At 39.5% G+C, this 22,744-nt stretch overlaps 1 protein-coding gene across 3 annotated transcripts in view; it reads left to right on the top strand.

The window, feature by feature from the left end:
• The window catches only part of LOC106090840 (uncharacterized), a 177,292-nt gene that overhangs the window by 58,577 nt on the left and 95,971 nt on the right, over positions 1–22,744 (top strand). The window contains exon 2 of one of the 3 annotated variants that reach the window (XM_059369541.1): positions 3,111–3,143. The exons of the other annotated variants lie outside the window; for them this stretch is intronic. Coding sequence (XP_059225524.1) covers positions 3,111–3,143 — 33 coding nt within the window. The remainder of the gene's footprint in view (positions 1–3,110; positions 3,144–22,744) is intronic. 3 annotated transcript variants of the gene reach the window in all.

Genomic DNA, 22,744 nt, shown 5'->3' with positions numbered 1-22,744 from the left:
TCGATTAAACTTCTTGAGCCCCTACAAGGCGCAATTCTTATCCGAATGGACTGAAAAAATATCCACTATGGTCTTCTACTCTGGTCTTCAACATTCAATTCACTTATGGTCCGAATCAGACTATAACTTGATATATCTCCAATAGCATAACAATTCATATCCATTATTCTTTGTTTGCCTAAAAAGAGATACCGCGCAAAGAACTCGACAAATGCGATCCATGGTGGAAGGCAGGGACATAGCCCACCCCCTGAAGAAAAAAATTTAAATTAAATTTATTCTTAACAAAAAATTTCAGTAACATGAAAATTTAATGAAATTTTTCTAATGACAAAATTTCAGCGTAACATCCTCTATTGATAAAACTTCAGCACGGGTCGGATCCCCCTCGAATTTATTTTTATTAAGACAAAATTTCTTCAAAATTTGTATTTTTTAGACTAAATTTTAATGCATTTTTGTAAAACTCTCTGAAGACAACTTAACTTCGAGATTATTTTTTAAGCCAAAATTTCAATAACATGTAGCATTGTGCGACACTATGTTTTGCGTAAAAGTCTTTTTTTTATGCTTATCTGTACCAAACAACATTTTCCTAATTTTTTTTTCTCTATACAAATTTCAATAAATATTTTTAAATACAACATTTTAACCCATTACACTTGACCTTGGATTCCATTGTCCGATTCTTATGAAGTTTAATGTATTCATAATTTAGAGAATTTATATTGAGGTAGCAATTTTTTTAAATATTTTAAATTTTAAAAATGTTTGAAAATGAAATCTTCATTTCCTAAGCCTCTACAGCAAAAAAAAATTATTTTCTTATTATTTTATGACTATTTAGCGAAGAAAGCTGGATTTAATAATTTTGGCATAAAACAGCATTTGACGGCATTGCCATAAATTTAATTTTTTTTTTTAATATATAAACCATCAAATCCAACAAGGCACTGAAAGAAATTCCAGAATTCTCATTCCTTAAAATTTTTATCGTTTTGATTTTTTTATATCCCAAATCAAAAAATTGCCGACTTTCGACAAACACCAAAACATGGAGAGAAAATTTGTTGTAACTGGCTTCAGTCGTCCACCTTCGCCAATCCAAATTTCATTACGATACCTCTTTCCTAACTCGAGCTAGAATTTTTCAAAGGCAGTTTTAATAGTGGGTATTTTTCGTCGTTAATGGGTTAATGCAATTTTTTGTACAGACCGAATCGCAATGTAATTTTTTCAAAAGAAAACAATGATTTGATTGTTTTAAACGAAATGTTATTAAAAGTTTCTTTAAACCAAAATCATCATGGAATTTCTCACCAAAAAAAAAATTTATAAAAATTGTTCCGAAAGACAAAAATTTAACAAAAAATGTTCTATATGAATTTTCTCTTAATTTTCGTTTTATTACATTAATTGAAATTTAATCTGTAGAAAAAATTTTATTTAAAAAAAGTATTTAAATGAATTATTTGCTTGTTAGTCTGACAAACTTCTCCAAAGAATAATTAGTAATTTTTCGTTTGGTTCACTTTCAAGACGTGCCCAATGATCGGAGATTTTTGCAATGGAAAAGGCAAGCTAGAGATCACAACAGACACCAACCACTAGGGGACGCGTTTCGTAATTTGGTTACAATAACTCATCGGCCGTATTAGGTGCAGAGGCTCAAGGGCCATACATTGGTAGGTCGTACTTATACCGAATATACCGCCAAAACGTGTCTACGATGTAGGCACGACACTAAAACAAGTCTGACACCTTTCACGCGTGCTTTACGACTACTTAGCTTCCATTGCATACACATGTCGATTGTGTGCATCTTTTTGGCAGTTGTATTCATGGCTTCTAACGCTAGACAACGGCGACGGCTCTCGTGCTGCAGCCAGGTTCGAATCCCGGCGGGGTTGTGCCAATTTTTTTTGTTTTGCCTGTTATGGCGAATGTCATTTAATTCCACAATTGTTCGTTTGGTTTCTCTTTCGAGACATGGGCACACGGAGTAGCAGCAAGAGCCGTTGCCGTTGTCTAGCGTTCAAAGCCATTAATACAACTTCCAAGAGATATTCGTAAAGACAACCACACATTGTTTGAAAGATTATATTCGGCCTATAAATAGTGTGTTAGCAATCAGTGCAAAATTCAGCTCTGGCTTTATGACCAAATGTCACCGCCGATGGGTTAGTTCCTGCAACAAAGAGCGACCACAATTTTCAAAAAAAAAAATTGAATTTTTCCAGTTTTAGATTTTGAAAAAACGTGACATTAGGCAAAATAAAATCCTGGCTACGTCCCTGGTGGACGGTATATAAGATTCGGCCCGGCCGAACTTAGCACGCTCTTACTTGTTTTTCTTCTGATCCCAATAAGCAAAATACGAAATATAATGGCGATCGGTTGACGATAACCCGTGCGGCCACGACGTCCAAAGTTGGATGTAGTGCTTTCTAAGGAATCTATTTGAGTATTTTAGGTCCCAGAATTTATATGGGACTTATTACAAAACACAAATTGTACCCTGCACTTCTACTTTGGTTGTGATAAAATATGTAGTTGGACTCAGAAGTTGCGGTTCAAATTTAGATATAGCTCCCATATATGGGCTATTCCACGAAAATGTACCCCCTTACTAAAAAATTTAAATAAGACATATCTATATAAATATATAGCTAAGGGTAGACTTAGAAGTGATAGCATAGATTTCGGCGAACAAAATTTAATTAAACTGGTTCCTAAAAGTCCAAAAAATTCTAGCTTTTTCATATAGGTAATACCGGCCGAACATCCAACATATAAAAGGTCGGATTGGCATCATTGTTTCTCAAAAATTGTAGAATCCTTTCAATGCTGGCATCGAAAAAATTTTGTAAAGTTAGTTGTCAGAAATTATTTAACAATGTTCACATAAGAAATTTTTAGGCAATCAAGAGATTGGTGATGGCCTGCAAGTTTCGCTAATAGTAACAGTAACGACCGTTACGCTACTTTTGATAGCCGTTTACACTTCCAATCTTAGCAAAACGTATGACATTTATTGATGATTCTATAAAGGCCGTAAAAGTGCACTTTTACGAAGTGAAGCTTCGACCATAACTGGTACGAGTGTTAAGGAATCCCTTACAAATTTCGGGTTGTCACTAGGTGCACGCTTCTTAATTTTAGTTAGTGGTTTTTACTTTTTTAGTCTATTCGAAATTTGGTCCGGCAACACAGCGGTTTTTTCATTGTTTTACACATGTGACATCTCTTTGATGTCAATCACATTTGTATGTCTCTTTCTGTCATGGACTGCAACTGTTCAGTCTGTTTCATTTAGGTTAGGTTAGGTTGGAAAGAGGGTGCAGATATTAATCCGCCCCATGCCACTATGGACATACAACTAAGCCAGTAATCGGCTTGTTGTGCTCTCTAAAACCATAAAGTAACCTCTAAAAAGAAAATTTCCGTGATACTTACAAAATCCTTAACTGTTTTCAATACCACTCCCATAAGTTGTTTCATGTCTGGTATTGTGTCTCCACCTAAGCGCCGCAATCTGTTAGATGCGAAAGCCGGGCATTGTCAAGGGAAATGCTCCGACGTCTCATCATCTTCCCCGCATGCCCTACACATGCTATCACTTGCCGCACCGATTTTACATAAGTGAGCTAGTAGTCCTATGTGTCCCGTTATGATACCAATAGCTATACTGACCTCGCTTCTTGCTTCCTTTCAGTAATAGCTTCGTCTTCTCACGATCTGGATCACCCCATAGGATTTTCGCCGTCCTACCGAACGTTTCGCTGTTCCTCAATGTTGCATGCGCATTCGTCGCCCACTCCCATAACTCGGACTGCGTCGACCCGAAAGGATGGTTAACCACGTTTATTAACGGCAGTCCTCTGGCCAAATCGTTTGCCCTTTCATTTCCCCTTACTCCGTTATGGTCCGGCACCCAAACGATGCGGATTTTGCCATCCTCAGGGAAGGCGTAAATCTCCTTCTTATACTGCTAGACTGTTCGTGACCTTACCGTCCTGGTTGTTGTTGCCCTTATGGCTATTTTACTGTCAGTAAAGATGTTCACAATCGACGTCCTCGCGTTAGCACCACACCTCTTCACGCATTCCGTGATCAACCGGATGTGCGCCAGCAGGACCGTATTATGGTCAGGCAGTCTAAAACAGATCTCAGTCCCTGGGTTCTCAATGTAAACCTCCAGGCTCACTCTGTCCTCTAGTTTTGATCCATCCGTGTAACATGATCTTCGAGATGGCAATACTACGGTTCCGTCAATCCAAGACTGTGCCGATGGCAACCTCGCACTCGACTTCAACGTACATCTCAGGTATCCGACCGGAAACCTCTTCCCTTTTTTCCTGGTCGCCTCGATTATACCGCGATGATATGAGCTGCTCCTATCCTCAATCCATTCTCGCCAATCGCCTTAAGTCTGTTTCATTCAGTTTTCAAAAACTTAGTGTTGGAGATTTTGTAATGTAACCTATTCCAAGAAAAAAATTCAATGTTAAAAGAAAACGGCCACAAAATTTTGAATAGAAACATTTTTAGTGAAGTATTTTAGACTTTTTATCAATTTATGTAATGCACAGCAAAGTTTTACTTGTGGTTTCTTATTGGCGATGGAGCAATACTATCGAAAATACCGAAAAGTTTGGGAAAAAGACCCTCTGTTTGAGAAATAGTTGCATCCTACTAAGGATTATAAAAAGGCAATGTGCTTGTACTGTAGATCAGAAATAAAGGCGCAGTACAATGATTTAGTCCGCCATTCCATTACAAAAAACACCAAAAAACTATGAACCCATTTGGAGGAATGTCAGTGAAGCAGACTGAAATATCTTTTTCTCAGAAGGACGCGAGCGAAAACCAAAAGGCACAAGCAAGACTTTCTCTATTAATAGCTGTTCATTCATCTCCCCTATCTGTGAATCATTTAGCGGAAGTCTGCAAACTAGAGTGTAGCTATAGCAAAGCTTTAAATTCTCACTGCATTGCACCAGATGTGGATACATTATCAATAACATTTTAGCTCCCCATTTCATTGACAAATTGTTAAGTGATTTTGGTGATGCCCCGTTCAGTTTGATTTTGGATGAGGGCACGGATATTTCTGCAGAAAAGCTTCTTGTCATTTGATACTACAGCACTAAGAATTGACTTTTTGTGACAACTTTTCTTGGGCTAATAGACTTGGTTGGTGGCGATTCTGATTCGATTTTGGAAGGACTAGAACCAACTTCAGCTTAGATTTTAAGCGACTTTTAGCTATTGGCACTGATAATGCCTCTGACAGGCGTTCATAAGGGTTTGAATCAGAAAATAAAAACTAAATACGGCTTAGATAAACTGGTGGTTGTTCGCTGCGTGTGCCAGGTGTATGTGCGGCTACAGAAAAACATTTGCCCAACAACTTGGATTCTCATATAAAATAAGCTTATACTTGGTTTTGTCGCTCTCCAATGCGCCAAAAAGCTAACGCCAACATATTTAAGAGCATAAATACAGATAAATAACAATAAGTTTCAAACACATGACGGTTGCCGATTGAAAGAGCCGCAGTGCGACACCTCTTTGGAGAGAAGTTTTACATGGCATAGAACCTCGAAAATGTTGCCAGCATTAGGAGGGGAAAACCACCGCTGAAAATTTTTTTTGATGGTCTCGCCAGAATTCGAACCCAGGCGTTCAGCGTCATAGGTGGACATGTAACTTTAAAAATCACCTCATCAATGAAATACGATGTAAGTTCCCAAGCAATTTAAAAATCCTCCAAAATGTATCTTTGTTAAGCGTTACTAATATTCATAATAAAACCAGTAAGGAAAGGCAAAAGTCGTGCGGGGCCGACTGTATAATAGACTACACCACCGAGTCAGCGTACTACTTTGAATGCATTGAACCTATGTTATAATACAGTCTGATTTTAATTTTGCATTCCTATTGATATATTGAATAGAACCATGTAAGATTTACTTACGATAGGACCTAAATTGTGGCTACTAGAGCCTTAAAGGCCATATCATCTAAAAGATATATATGGGAGCTGTATATATCTAAATCTGTACTGACATTGATCAAATTTAGCACACGTACTAAGACGTCAAATAAAACACTTCACGCCAAATTGTATAAAGATTATACCAAAATTGTGGTAGTGGTGGTTGGTGTGTGTTGCTATCTTTGGCTTTCCTTTTCCATTCGCATCTCCGATCATTGAGCTCGTCTCAAAAGAGAAATAAACAAAAAAATTTTAAAATTTAATGATCTTCGCACTAACAGGGCGAAAAATGAAAAATTCGGCAGAGCCCGGCCGGGATTCGAACCTGGTTGCCGTTGTCTGTCGTTCGAAGTCATCAATACAACTTTCAACAGATGCACAAAATCATGTGTAGTACGGAAGAAGTGTAATTTGCCGCAGAAAGAATGTCTGTCATTACACAAAAATACATGCATTGGGAAAAAGTACAGCTAATAGACAGGGTTGTCGAGCGTGGTTAATGTGGTAATTGCATCATAGATGCATTTCGCTATTAATACGATTCAAATACAACATACTAACGCATGGCCCATCGTCTCAAAAGAGAAATAAAAAAGATTATACCAAAATTGTGGCATCTGTAGCCTTGAGAGGGCATATCGGATGGAATCGGATGGATCTAAATTTGGATCGATTTTTATGAAATTTTCTGCATGAATTGGGACGTCAAACAACACATCTCATGCAAAGCTTTTTAAGGATCGGATGGAGGATATTTACGGGAGCTATATCTAAATATAAACTGATTTTTATGAAATTTCATCCATAATTTTGGAAATATCGGACTAAAATTGTGGCTTCTACAGCCTCAATGGGCCATATCGGATGAAAGATATACATGGGAGCTATATCTATATTCATATATAAATGATTTTTATGAAATTCTGCACACGTATTGGGGCATCAAAAAAAAAAAGCATATCAAGCAAAATTTTGTAAAGATCGGACCTAAATTGTGGCTCCTATAGCCTTAAAAGTCCATATCGTTCCACCCGATATATATGGGGGTTGTATCTAAATTTGAACCGATTTTTATGAAATTCTGCACACGTATTGGAACTTCAAGTAAAACCTCTCGTAGAGAATTTTGTAAAGATCGGACCAAAATTGTGGCTTCTACAGTCCATATCGGATAAAAGATATATATGGGAGCTATATCTAAATCTGGACCGATTTTCGTGAAATTTTGCACACATGTTGGAACATTAAGTAGAACATAACATGCAAAATTTTATAAAGATCGGAATAAAATGGTGGCTTACATAGCCGTCAAAGGCCATATCGGATGGAAGATATATATGAGGGCTATATCTAAATCTGAACCGATTTTTATGAAATTCTGCACACGTATTTGGACGTCAAGTAAGACAGGTCGTTTGTAAAGATCGGACCAATATTTTGACTTCTACAGCCTTAATAGGCCAGATCTGATGTAAGATATATTTGGGAGCTATATCTAAATCTGAACCGATTTTTTTTCAAAATCAATAGCATTCGTCCTTGAAATTTAATTGAAAAATAATTATGTAAGTATATTATATTTAAGGCTTTGACAGGCACTTCCGCCAACAAAATGAATTATACAAAAAAAAAAAGTTATAACCCCCCAGGTGCTAAGAAAACTCTATAGCAGATATCTGCTGCGGTGTATCGCATTTGCGGTGTACCACATAAATACTTGTCTTTATGAATCAATGAATTTAACGCAACCATTCAAATCCAATCGACGCAAGTGGCGTGTATAAAAACACAAATGATATTGCGGTGGTGCTGATGAGTATGTGTATGTGTCGCTATGAAGCAGCCGGGCAACGACTGAGATTAAATTACCACCGCAAATACATATGGTCATGTGTCTTTTGTAAATGCGGTGGCATGATGAGTGTTTTGACAAAAACAATGCAAACACCGCAATTTCATTTAGAACACAATAAAGTTTGAAAAAATTAAAAAAAAAACTGAAAATCGTTTTTAAAGCAAAACCGCAATTATGATTTCAGTCAATGTGTTATGTTGATGCGGTGGGTCAAAGGTGCATAGAACGCACATTTATTAATCTACTTCGCTGAGGATTAAATAGTGAATTACATTTCACTCTTCAACAGCTGTGCCAAATTTGAAACAGACCAGGCTTTCGATTTAAGGGTTTTGGTCCATTAAAGGCCCGATATGTGTGAAATTTGAAATACTGGGACGTACTATTACCTCCGATGTCAATACCAATTATAGTTCATATCTTTCCACTTCGGATATAACTGCCATATAGACCAATCAATCTTATAGCCTTGAGCCCAAAAAATTACATATACTAAAAAGGTAAAAAACACAAAAATGTTTGCTGTAACAACTGAACGGCTGCCGAAAATGGTACAGAAGAAATTTTTTTGCTAAAACAGCAAACATTCTCTGCTGTTTTCAAATCGTAAAAGGTATAAAAAACTCAAAAATATCATAAATTTTTCAAAAAATTTTATCTTTTATCTTATCTTTCAGAGTTCCAATTGTAACCGTTGGATGGAGCGGACGTGTTTTCATTTTGCTCCTTCAAAAAAAATATCCGTATTTCGGTATAGGTACCTTTTACCAAAAAAAAAAAATGTAAAGCCTTTCAGTTCTAGGCTCAAAATGGACTCCAAATACCCAACAGCTGCGGTGGTGGCGTCAGACCGTAGCATGTTGTCTCCATTACTCTCGATTACAGGTGCCTTGGCTTCAAGCGCACCACTAGTCGTTAGACTTACAAACGAGGAAGAGACGGACAAAACAAGAGGGATGCACAGTTCGTCCCCAGCCTTTAAGTAAAGGTGGAGTTTCCGATTCAGATTCCGGCAGAGACAATTTCAATGAAACTGTCATCGCAGCCGCATCGAAAGATGAGGGCAGCGGTATGATGGCAGAAAGGAGCGTTGGCTATGCTACGCTCACAAGAAGACCAAGAAAGCAATGGTAATTCCTACGGATTATGAGCTGAGAGTATAGATGGGACATCTAAACGCTCTAAAAACTCGTTGGAAGTATCTACACTCCCTGGGGCGCAAAACTCAACCTTGTGAGAAAGATCGATAACCCCCAGCTCACAAAGGCGACGGTCTTCATCAAGGGGGAGGGCGGCGAATCCGTGACGGAACGCATGATGGAAGTCAAAAACAAGCAAAACCAGGGATGAGAAGGAGGAAGGTACTCTCCTTGTGGTGGGCATTTATCAAGTCTCCCTGACAAGTTTATCTAAAACTAAAGGCATGGCGTACTATGGGACCAAGGCCGCATTTTTCAAGACTGGTAAGATAGGCAAATATCCTCGTATAGAGCCATTAGGCGGTGCAGTGACAGAACTCTCAATACCGCTTAACAAACAGGGTGCCGATGACGAGACAAACTCCGACTTTTTCAATATTAAGAAGACTAGGATAAGCAACGATCCTAATACTAAAACATTAGGCACTGCAGGGGCGAGAGACCCAACACAGCCTAACGACGGACCCGTTACCGACTTTTTCCAGATTCGAAAGACTAGGATAGGTAAAGATCCCAATATTGCAACATCAGGCAGTACAGCGACAGGAGTCTCAATGCGGCCTAACGAACAGGGAGCCGACGATGAGACCATCACATACTCCTAAGAAGCCTATTTACTTAAGATTTGGAAGACTAAGATAGGCAAAGATCCTAGTATTGAAACATCAGGCAGTGCAGGGAATGGAAACTCAATACAGCCTAACGAACAGGGACCTGAAGATGGGACCATTACCGACTTTATAAACATTCGGAAGACTAGGATAGGCAAAGAACCTAATACGATGACATCAGGCAGTGCAATAACGGAAAAGTCAATGCAGCCTAACGAGCAGGGAGCGGACTATGAGACCATTACCCGCTTCCAAGAAGTCCATTTAATGGAGGGCCAATGATTGAGGTCATCGGCCAGCGCCGATTTCGATAAGCTTCCTTAATAACTAACTCAGAAGATGACTTAGGCAAGGTAATTTATTGTAGATTGTCCAAGCATAGAGACATTGACGGAAATGTCAACAGGATTACGACTGCACTATTGGGGTCTTTCGAAGATAGTTGTCCTGTTCGAGAAAGGACATCAGCCCAAGAAAAACCCTGGATGACCGTGGATATTCGCAATATTGGAAAAGAGTTTATTGGGATGTGTTTTACAAACGGCTCAAGGAACACAATAATTCAGAGCGGCAAAAACTGGAAGGTTAATGACGCCGCCAAGATAATAAAGTTTCTCTCAAAAACCCATGTCCAAACTCAAACGCTAGTAGACGACATGGGAGTGACAGCAGAGACAACAGAAAACAAATTGCGGCGTTTCGTAAAAATATATTTTCCACAGGATACGACGCGACTCGCGGAAACACCGGAATCTTGGATTGAAGGCTTATCATTACAGAATTTATGATAAAAGAAGCCTTGTATTTACTCCGAAAGACTGGCAGGAGGCAAGTGTGATGTTTATATCCATATCCGGCAAGGCAAGTTATGCGACACCAAAGGCCTACAGACCTAAAAGGCTTACGATCTTTCTACTCAAAACCATTGAACGTATAGTGGACACCTTCATAAAGAGTAGGACGTAGCGAAACGGTCGGTAGGACGGCGAAAGTCCTATGGGGCGATCCGGATCGCGAGGAAACGAGGCTAAACTGAAAGGAAGTAAGAAGGAGGTCAGTATCGCTTTTGATATCATTACTGGACACATAGGACTGCGAGCTCACTTAGGCAAAATCGGTGCGGCAAGTGACATCATGTGGGGAAGATGATGAGACGTTGGAGCATTTCCTATGTTATTGCCTGGGTTTCGCGTCTAACAGACACCGGCACTTAGGTGGGGACACAATACCAGACATGAACCAACTTATTGGCGTGGTATGGAATTTGAGCGCACAACAAGCCTATTACTAGGGTGCCGATGACGAGACAAACTCCGACTTTTTCAATATTAAGAAGACTAGGATAAGCAACGATCCTAATACTAAAACATTAGGCACTGCAGGGGCGAGAGACCCAACACAGCCTAACGACGGACCCGTCACCGACTTTTTCCAGATTCGAAAGACTAGGATAGGTAAAGATCCCAATATTGCAACATCAGGCAGTACAGCGACAGGAGTCTCAATGCGGCCTAACGAACAGGGAGCCGACGATGAGACCATCACATACTCCTAAGAAGCCTATTTACTTAAGATTTGGAAGACTAAGATAGGCAAAGATCCTAGTATTGAAACATCAGGCAGTGCAGGGAATGGAAACTCAATACAGCCTAACGAACAGGGACCTGAAGATGGGACCATTACCGACTTTATAAACATTCGGAAGACTAGGATAGGCAAAGAACCTAATACGATGACATCAGGCAGTGCAATAACGGAAAGTCAATGCAGCCTAACGAGCAGGGAGCGGACTATGAGACCATTACCCGCTTCCAAGAAGTCCATTTAATGGAGGGCCAATGATTGAGGTCATCGGCCAGCGCCGATTTCGATAAGCTTCCTTAATAACTAACTCAGAAGATGACTTAGGCAAGGTAATTTATTGTAGATTGTCCAAGCATAGAGACATTGACGGAAATGTCAACAGGATTACGACTGCACTATTGGGGTCTTTCGAAGATAGTTGTCCTGTTCGAGAAAGGACATCAGCCCAAGAAAAACCCTGGATGACCGTGGATATTCGCAATATTGGAAAAGAGTTTATTGGGATGTGTTTTACAAACGGCTCAAGGAACACAATAATTCAGAGCGGCAAAAACTGGAAGGTTAATGACGCCGCCAAGATAATAAAGTTTCTCTCAAAAACCCATGTCCAAACTCAAACGCTAGTAGACGACATGGGAGTGACAGCAGAGACAACAGAAAACAAATTGCGGCGTTTCGTAAAAATATATTTTCCACAGGATACGACGCGACTCGCGGAAACACCGGAATCTTGGATTGAAGGCTTATCATTACAGAATTTATGATAAAAGAAGCCTTGTATTTACTCCGAAAGACTGGCAGGAGGCAAGTGTGATGTTTATATCCATATCCGGCAAGGCAAGTTATGCGACACCAAAGGCCTACAGACCTAAAAGGCTTACGATCTTTCTACTCAAAACCATTGAACGTATAGTGGACACCTTCATAAAGAGTAGGACGTAGCGAAACGGTCGGTAGGACGGCGAAAGTCCTATGGGGCGATCCGGATCGCGAGGAAACGAGGCTAAACTGAAAGGAAGTAAGAAGGAGGTCAGTATCGCTTTTGATATCATTACTGGACACATAGGACTGCGAGCTCACTTAGGCAAAATCGGTGCGGCAAGTGACATCATGTGGGGAAGATGATGAGACGTTGGAGCATTTCCTATGTTATTGCCTGGGTTTCGCGTCTAACAGACACCGGCACTTAGGTGGGGACACAATACCAGACATGAACCAACTTATTGGCGTGGTATGGAATTTGAGCGCACAACAAGCCTATTACTGGGGTGTGTGTCCATAGTGGCATGGGGCGGATAAATATCCGCATCCTCTTTTCAACCTAACCTTCCCTATCTTTCCGTTTTACAAGCATGTAACTGCATTTTTTTCCAATTTTATACAATTTGCTTATTCTTGACAGAATTTAAATAACAGCAGAAAAAATAAGTATTACATTATATAGGTTTAAACGAAAAATTAGCGCTTAAAATTGGAATGTTTTTTTTTTTAATTTTTAGCGAATGCCACAATTGCTGTTTGGAAATTCAAAAATTTTGTATGACTTCATTCAAAAGTTTAAGCAGTTATTTTTATATCATCAGACAGTCTTTGCTGATATCAGCAGACTAATTTTTCTGAATGAAAATTCTTGAGCAGCGAATTAACAAAACGTCCGCTCCACTCAACGGTTCAAGCAAGAATATTCAATTAAAACAAGATTGAAAATTTTATAAATTTCCAATTTATTTTTTAGTTGATCCAATTAATTATGACAAATTATTGGAATTTTCGAAATTTCCAATTAATTTTTTTATTGCATCAATTAAAAATATAATTGAAAATATTGAATATATGCAAATGTATAATTAAAATTTTTTGCGAAAAGCGCTCTGTTTAGGGCGCACATTCGATTTCGATTGAACAGGGTTCACATATGTAAAACTCCTGGAACATGAATTTAAGGTTTATGTTTGGGTCATGATCACTCCTTAGGAACAAAACAAATCCGGGATTTTTTCCAAATGAAACGGAAAATATTATATCCTGAATTATAGAAAAATTTTTCTTTTTGTCACTCGATTCAATGAAAACAGCTGTTTTTACTCTATAATTTTCAATGAATTGAATGATAAAAAGAACAAATGTTTGTGGTCTAGGCAGTTATTGTTCAATTGAAAAGGATAACATTTTGAATCACATTTTATAAATAAAATTTTTCAAGATTCAATTAGGATCGTAATTGAAAAAAGTTCAGATTCAATTAAAAAATGATTGAAATAATTTTAATAATTTTTAATTGAAAATTAGGAAAATTTCAATCACGATCGGCATTCCAAAGATATGTGGCCTGGTCTAGACTTAAAGAGGTCTACCGCTTTACTGTCGCTGGCTAGAACACACGTCTCAGTCATTGTGTCCGTCATGACAGGTCACTGACAGATCAGAAAACATGCTTACAGCCTGAAGGTTCCCAGTTAAGACTTATACAGAAGCTATGAGGACATCGGTGAAGAGAGACTATAGAACATCTGCTATGTGAGGCTCTGATTTAGCGGATGTAAAAATTCGCAAGTTGTTGGGCTTTCTAAAGCGATCTGGATGGTTCAACGGTAGGAACTAGAAGGCATCTACCTTCTCCTGTTCCTGTGGTATTCCAATGGACGAAAACGTCTAAGTGAGTCTGATGGCAGACTGCCACATAAACCTAACCCAACACCTTACAGGTAGTTATGTCAACTACCCTACCGGCAGTTTTCAGCTAATTTTTTTTCTTTATTTATTTGTGAAAATTCGGCTTAAAAATATTATTGTTAAGACAATTTTTAGAAAGTGGTTTCTACATTTTTTTTTAATTTTTATTCATTTAAGAAACTTATTATTGTACAGTAATGGTTATTTTCCTGTTTCCTTCCATCCTGAGTTCAAACGACGTGCGTCGTCCTTCTAGTGGTTCCAACATTGGTTGTCACAACAGCAAAGTTGCGGTTGGCAAAAAAATGGTTGGGTCACCCAATCTGTTTTCTGTGTCATACACCCAGAGAAATCAAATTGCAAATTTTGCCCATGGACATTCCACTAAGGAACAGGGGCAAACTTCTCACATATCAATGAGTGCAGTCCGATTCAAGTTTTAAGCTCAATGATAAGGGGCCTACTTTTTATAGCCGAGTCCGAACGGCGTGCCGCAGTGCGACACCTCATTGGAGAGAAGTTCTACATGGCATAGTACCTCACAAATGTCGCTAACATTAGGAGGGGAAAACCACCGCTGAAAATGTTTCTGATGGTCTCGCCAGGATTCGAACCCAGGCGTTCAGCGTCATAGGCGGACATGCTAACCTCTGCGCTACGGTGGCCTCCACCCAGAGAAATCATTGATTGGAATTCGATTATAGGTATAAATTGATGATAATGGCAAATAATTTTTTACTGTCAGCACCAAACATCAGTCATGTTCTTAGTTCAGTTGTTAACTTGATTGCGATATTATTGAAATCATTAAATGAAGATGTCCAAGCGCCAATCATTTGCATAAAAAAAAAATTTGTTCTACCTCTAGTTGTTGTATCAACTACTTCTGTTTTAAAAATTCCTAACCGAACACAAACAAAGAGTCAGTCATATGCATACAATTTCTGTTTTAGTTAGTACTACAACCAATCAGTTACTTTAACCGAATGTGTTATTGTCATTTACATTCGGAAAATCAACAAGTTACTTCTTTTTAGTGCAAAAGTACAATAAATGCCCCATATAGACTTAAATTAATATACTATATACAAGTTTTAGAAGTCTGTAATTCAATTCGCGCACATCATATTTACGAGGAGCTGACTGAGTTCATTGGATAAGCCTGCATAGTTCAGCTGTTGATTATTGACCGTGTAGCAGATATTACATCATGTTGGCATAGTCCAGTTTGTTAAATAGTTCCAAGACACATGAAACCAATTTGCAGTTCCTAGCTGCATATTTGTCTGCTTATTGTAGAAAAGCAGTCATCTTCGTGCATATTTACATATTGGGAAATATCTGCTCTTTTAATTATTGGTACCAATAACAAATATAGGGCAATAACCTCAATTTCAATATTGGTTGTCGCTACCGAACAGTTTATGATCCTTCGTAGTATATGGAACCATCAGCATTTGATTGGCAAAAAAATAGGTTGAGGCAACGAATTTGTTTTAATATTTTCTTCTTTCAAAGCCTCATCAGTTTTTCCCACATTTTCGACTTTTTCTGATAATCAAAAATTCGACTTTTCGACTTTTTCGATTATCAATAAGTCGACTTTTCGACTTTTTTTCCCAAAATTCTACAATATCCCACTTCCACTATCATTATTAAAATTCGATTTCTTACGCGTAAAGTCGATTAAAGCAATGGATGTGATTAACCGTTTTTTAAACCCACCGCCATAGGTTAGGGGGTACATTCATCTAGTCATTCTGTTTGCAACACATCGAAATTTCCATTTCCGACCCTACAAAGGATATATATTTCTGATCGCTGTAAAATTTTAAGACGATTTAACAATGTCGGTGTGTCCATCCGCCCGCCAGTTGATATCACGCTACAGTCTTTAAACACTGAGATATTGAGCTGAAATTTTGCACGGACTGGTATTTCTTCCATAGTTCTTGAATGGGCCTAATCGGACAATATTTGGATATAGCTCCGATATAGACCGGTTTTGCGATTTAGAGTCTTAAGCCCGTAAAAGCCACATTTTTGCCAGATTTCGCTAAAATTTTAAACAGGAAGTTGTACTAGGGGCCCGATATTCAAACCAAATACGGCCCTTATCGGATCATATTTACACACAGCTGCCATATAGATCAATATGTCGATTTAGGGTCTTAAACCCGTAACAGGCGCATTTATTATCCGATTTAGCTGAAATTGGAAACTGTGAGTTGTTTTAAGCCTCCCAATATCCGACTTAAATATGATTCAGATCGGACTATATTTATATGTAGTTGCCATATTTGCCGATTTAGGGTCTTAAGTTCCTAAAAGCCGTAATTATTATCCGATTTCGATGAAGTTTGAAATGGTTAGATGTTTCACATATGAGCGCAGAAGATCGAGGCGCTTGGATGCTATTCTACGTTCGGCTAGTGGAACAAATTTTCTGTCATAGCCCATTAAAGTAAAGTAAGTTGTTTTACGTCTCCCGGACTATATTTAGATACAGCTGCCGTATAGACGGATCTGCTGATTAAGAGCCCATAAAAGCCGCATTTATTGGCCGATTTCACTGGAATTTGATACAGTGACTTGTATTAAGCCTCCCGTCATCCGACCAGCACATGGTCGAGATCAGACTATATTTAGATATAGCTGCCATATAGATCCACCATCCAACTTAGGGTATTAATCCCATAAAAAGCGGATTTGTTGCCCGATTGCGCAGAAACTTTGAATTGTATAAGGGGTAAGGATCCGAACGAGCTATGCAGAAGGGCCGAAGGGTCTTGCATATGGCATATGACTGGGCTAGACCCAGAAGTCTCAATATTAACCCATAGAATACAGAAATATGCCAGTTCACGAGGAAGACGAAGGTGGGCAATATAACGCACCACGTTTCTTCAATAAGAAGATTTCGATATCTGACAAGTTCAAATACTTAGGTGTGATCTTGGACAGGAAACTGAATTGGAAGTGTCACATTCAGGAGTGTACTGAGAAGGCTCACAGATGTTGGGCACCATGTAGACGGGCCGTAAGCTCGAAATGGGGCCTGAATCCGAGGATAGTCCACTGGTTCTACAGGTGCGTGATTAGACCAATACTTCCTTACGCCTCAGTAGTTTGGTGAACTGCTATGGAGAAAAAGTGCAACATAAGGACCATACAACAGAATCAGAGAACATGTTGTCTTGGAATAGGCGGAGCGATGAGGACCACGCCCACTAGGGCACTGGAGACTTCTAGAAATCCGACCCATTGACATACAGATTAAGTGTGAGGCAGCCACTGCGGCTATGCGACTTAAAGCGATGGGAGAATGGATTGAGGATGGGAGCAACTCATACCATCGCGGTATAATCGAGGTGACGATAAAAACCCTGGAAGGAAGGGAAGAGGTTTCCAATCGGATACCTGAGATGAGCCTTGAAGTGTGCCAGTGCTGCCAGAGGCCCAGTCTAGGATTGACGGAACCCTATTATTGCCATCTGGAAGATCATGTTTCACGGATGGATCAAAGCTAGAGGACAGAGTGGGCCTGGGGTTTTATAGTGAGAACCTAGGGACTGAGGTCTGTTTTAGACTGCCTGAAAATAATAATTTCCTGTGGGGAGAGATCCGGGCGATCACGGAGTGCGTGAAGTGGTGTGGTGCTAATGCGAGACGTCGAGTGTGAAAATCTTTACCGACAGTAAAATTGCCATAAGGGCAATAACAACCAGGACGGTAAGGTCACGAACAGTCTTGCAGTGTAAGAAGGAGATTAACGCCTTCTCTGAGGATGGCAAAATCCGCATCGTTTGGGTGCCGGGCCATAACGTAAGGAGAAATGAAAGAGCAGACGATTTGGCGGTGAAGGCCAGAAAACTGCCGTCAATAAACTTGGTTAACCCGATGACGATGAAGATGACGAATGCGGATGCAACATTGTGGAACAGCGAAGCGGTCGGTAGAACATCGAAAATCCTATGGGGAGATCCAGATCGTGAGAAAACTAGGCTATTACTGAAAGGAAGCAAGAAGGAGGTCAATATAGCTATTGGTATCACAACGGGACACATAGGACTCACTTATGTAAAATCGTGTTAAGTGATAGCATGTGTACAGCATGCGGGGAAGGTGATGAGACGTTGGAGCATTTCTTTTGACATTGCCTGGCTTTCGCGTCTAACAGATACCGGCACTTAGGTGGAGACACAATACTAGACATGGACAAAGTACACTTGTCCCCTTGAACTAAGTTTTGTTGTGTTAACTTTTAGTAGAATGGATGGTGGTGGATTACCAAGATTCGGGAACGATAAGCACGATTTTACTTGTTTTGTTAAATATTCTAGCCGTTGAAATAAAACAAGTAAAAGCGTGCTACGTTCGGCCGGGCCGAATCTTGGGAACCCTCCACCAATAATGCTGCTAAAAATTTATACAAAATAAATTTCGTTGTAAGGCATAATTTTATTCTACATACCAAACAGCAAAAACTAAAGCTTCTAGGATCCGAACAAGGATAATCGAGCAATATCACGTTATAGAGTAATTTGGACCGTATTTAGCACCGTTATTGCAAGTCACAACAGCCAAATCGAAAAAAAATTTGCGGCTTGTACCGACTCAAGAAGTCAAATCGGAAGATTGGTTTATATGGAAGCTATATCAGGTTATATACCGACTTAGACCGTACTTACGAACAGGCTCAGTTGTTCGAAGTCATAACAGAACACTATGTGGAAAATTTCAGCCAAATTGGACTAAAACTTGCGGCTTCAAGATGCTTAAGAAGTCAAATCGGGAGATCTGTTTATATGTGTGCTATATTGGGTTATAGACCGATTTTGACCGTACTCGGCAAAGTTGTTGCAAGTCATAACTGAACACTATATGCAAAGCCAAATCGGGAAAAAATTGCGGCTTCCAGAGGCTCAAGAAGTCAAATCGGGAGATGGGTTTACATAGGAGCTATGTTTAAATCTAAATCGATATGGCCCATTTTTAATCCCCAACATACTACATCAATACTAAGTATCTGTGTAAACATCGGCTAGCTTTACGTGTTCGATCGCTATCGTGATTTCGACAGATGTATGGACGGACATGGCTAGATCGACTCCGAACGTCGAGACGATCAAGAATATATATATTTTATGGGATCTTAGCCGAACATTTCGAGGTGTTACAAACGGAATGACTACTTTAGTATACGCCCATTCTATAGTGGTGGGTTTAAAAATTAAAAATTTAGTTTTAAATTTCTGGGGGAGGCTAAAATTTTTCTACGGGCCTAAGCGAACCCTAAGCACCCCACCGGAATAATGGATACCAAATTATTGCTTTTAGGTTAAATAAGAGTGCATGAAAGTTTTGTTTACTTGGACCAACCATCGTCGAGATCTGGCGTTTTTGAAAGTTAGCATAATAAGAGTTATTTTTGGGGTGGGATGGCCACTCAGACGTTGTGCCTTAGAAACGTGTTAACTTTTCCTACTTAGGTTAGGTTAGGTTGAAAAGAGGGAGTCGATATTAATCCGCCTCATACCACTAGGGATATGCATCTGAGCCAGTAATCGGCTTGTTATGCGTTCTAAAAACTAAAAAGTAACCTCGGAAAAGAAAAATTTAAGTCACGAATTCCGTGCTATTTACGAAGTCCTTAATTGTTTCCAATACAACTCCCCTAAGTTGGTTATTGTCTGGTATTGTGTCCCCACCTATGTACCGGTGTTTTTTAGCGGCGAAAGCCGGGCGATGACAAAGAAAATGCTCCAACGTCTCATCATCTTCCCCACATGCCCACACATGCTATGACTTGTCGCACCGAGTAAGCCAGTAATCGGCTTGTTGTGCGCTCTAAAAACTATAAACGCGCATGTAGTTTGCCGCCCACTCCCTTAAATCCAAAAGGCTTCGGGTTAACCATGTTTATCGATGGCAGTTCTCTGGCTTCATTGCCAAATCGTCTGCCCCTCTTCACCCTTACTCCGTTATGGCCCGGCACCCAAACGATGCGGATTGTGCCATCCTCACAGAAAACGTTAATCTTCTTCTTACACTGCAAGACTGCTCATGACCTCACCTTCCTGGTTGTTATAGTCCTTATGGCCATTTTACTGTTCGCCCCATGCCACTATGGACGTACACCTCAGCCAGTAATCGGCGTTTGCCGCCCACTCCCTTAAATCCAAAAGGCTTCGGGTTAATCATGTTTATCGATGACAGTTCTCTGGCCTTCACTGCCAAATCGTCTGCCCCTCTTCCCCCTTACTCCGTTATGGCCCGGCACCCAAACGATGCGGATTGTGCCATCCTCACAGAAAGCGTTAATCTCCTTCTTGACCTCACCTTCCTGGTTGTTATAGCCCTTATCCATTTTACTGTTCGCAAAGAAGTTCACACTCGACGTCCTCGCGTTAGTACCACACCACCTCAATCATTCAGTGATTGCCCGGATCTCCACCTACAAACCGTATTATGGTCAGGCAGTCGAAAACAGATCTCAGTCCCTGGGTGCTCAATGTAGACCCCAGACGGCAATACTAGGGTTTCGCTGGCAGCGGTGCCTCAAACTCGATTGCAGGGTCGTCTCAGGTATCCGATCGGAAACCTCTTCCCTTCCTTTCAGGTTTCCTATCGTTGTACGATTGGGCCGCGATGGCATGAGTCGCTCCCATCCTCAATCCATTCTCCCATCTCTTAAGTCTCATAGTCGCAGTGGCTGCCTCACACTAAATCTGTATGTCAATGGGTCGGATATCTAGAATAGTCTCCAGTGCCTCAGTGGGCTGGTCCTCATCCGCTTTTCAAACATTCCACAAATTTTGTCTTCTATAATAATCAGTGAACGCCGTTATTTTGGTGTAGGTGCCTATGAAATAAAAGCAGCTGATTTAAAGTGACTGTAGGCAACACCATTACAAACGAATTCTACAACAGGTGGTGGGGTTACATATTTTTTGGAAAACGAACACAAAATTTTGATTTGAATATGACATGTCAAAAAAATATTACATTTTTTGCACAATCGCAATCACCATTATTATACCCTACACCACTACTGTGGTACAGGGTACCCAAAAGGAAGAGAGGTAGACTCATTGATAAGTATATCGATCGACTCAGAATCCCTTTCTGAGTCCGATCGTCTTGAAATTTGGTATGGGTATGTTTTTCGGCCTAGAGACGAAGCCTATTGAAATTTGAAAAAATCGATTCAGATTTGGATATAGCTCCCATATATATGTTCGTCCGGTTTGCAATAATACTGCAATAAAATGGCCATTTGTTAACCGATTCTCTCCAAATTTGGCAGGAAGGATTTCCTTATGACTCCTGACATTACAGGTGAATTTTAAAGAAATCGGTTCAGCATTTTTTGACGAATCTTCCGAATACTTTGCGCAACGCTTTACTCGACGAGTTTAGCAGGATTCTCTCGAAATTTGACAGGAAGGATTTTCTTATGACTCTAGACATTACTGGTGAATTTCGTAGAAATTGGTTCAGATTTAGATATAAAGGGTGATTTTTTTGAGGTTAGGATTTTCATGCATTAGTATTTGACAGATCACGTGGGATTTCAGACACGGTGTCAAAGAGAAAGATGCTCAGTATGCTTTGACATTTCATCATGAATAGACTTACTAACGAGCAACGCTTGCAAATCATTGAATTTTATTACCAAAATCAGTGTTCGGTTCGAAATGTGTTCAAATTTTGACAAATTTTGTTCAGCGATGAGGCTCATTTCTGGTTGAATGGCTACGTAAATAAGCAAAATTGCCGCATTTGGAGTGAAGAGCAAGCAGAAGCCGTTCAAGAACTGCCCATGCATCCCGAAAAATGCACTGTTTGGTGTGGTTTGTACGCTGGTGGAATCATTGGACCGTATTTTTTCAAAGATGCTGTTGGACGCAACGTTACGGTGAATGAACACATTTCGAACCGAACACTGATTTTGGTAATAAAATTCAATGATTTGCAAGCGTTGCTCGTTAGTAAGTCTATTCATGATGAAATGTCAAAGCATACTGAGCATCTTTCTCTTTGACACCATGTCTGAAATCCCACGTGATCTGTCAAATACTAATGCATGAAAATCCTAACCTCAAAAAAATCACCCTTTAGCTGTCATATATGTATATCGCCCGATTTTCACTTCTAGAGCCACTGCAAGCGAATTTTTGATCAATCTTGCCAAAATTTCGCTCAACGCTTTTCTCGACGAGTACCACATAAGCTTAGAAGTTGGCTCGAAATCGGTTTAGAATTAGATATAGCTCCCATATATATGCATGATATAACTACCAGGTAGTACAATTTTTTTTCGCGAAGTGCACTATTTGTCAGCGTGTTTTGGTTGTGTGTGTATTATTGTTATACAATACAAAAACAACGAAAATGGCGCAAACTAGTAACATACTCAAAATCAGAGTTGCACTAACCACTGATTTTGACAGTGATATTTTGTTGTTGGGCCACTACCAACTGCAACTACCTGAAAATGAATATATCTTGTATACATGTTCGTAAGATTTTGGGTAATTTGCAATAATGTTGTCATCTGTGAACCGTAGTTATTACAGTTTGAACATATTTGCTCGAACTGTCATACGAATTTAACGACCTGGCTAGAATTTGAATGTGAACATTTTTCTTGTTCAATTGTAAAAATTTATATTTTCCGATAGTTTTGATTTGTCTCAAATTGATTAAATAATTTCAACAGGATGTTTATTTCCATAAAATACTACGCACACAACTGAAAAATTACATTTTGACCAATTTTTATATAAAAAAACCTTCATTCTGCTCAAATTCTTCT

The sequence above is a fragment of the Stomoxys calcitrans genome, chromosome 5 (assembly GCF_963082655.1).
Source record: "Stomoxys calcitrans chromosome 5, idStoCalc2.1, whole genome shotgun sequence".
Lineage (NCBI taxonomy): Eukaryota > Metazoa > Arthropoda > Insecta > Diptera > Muscidae > Stomoxys > Stomoxys calcitrans.
This window is presented reverse-complemented; position numbering and strand designations above follow the sequence as displayed.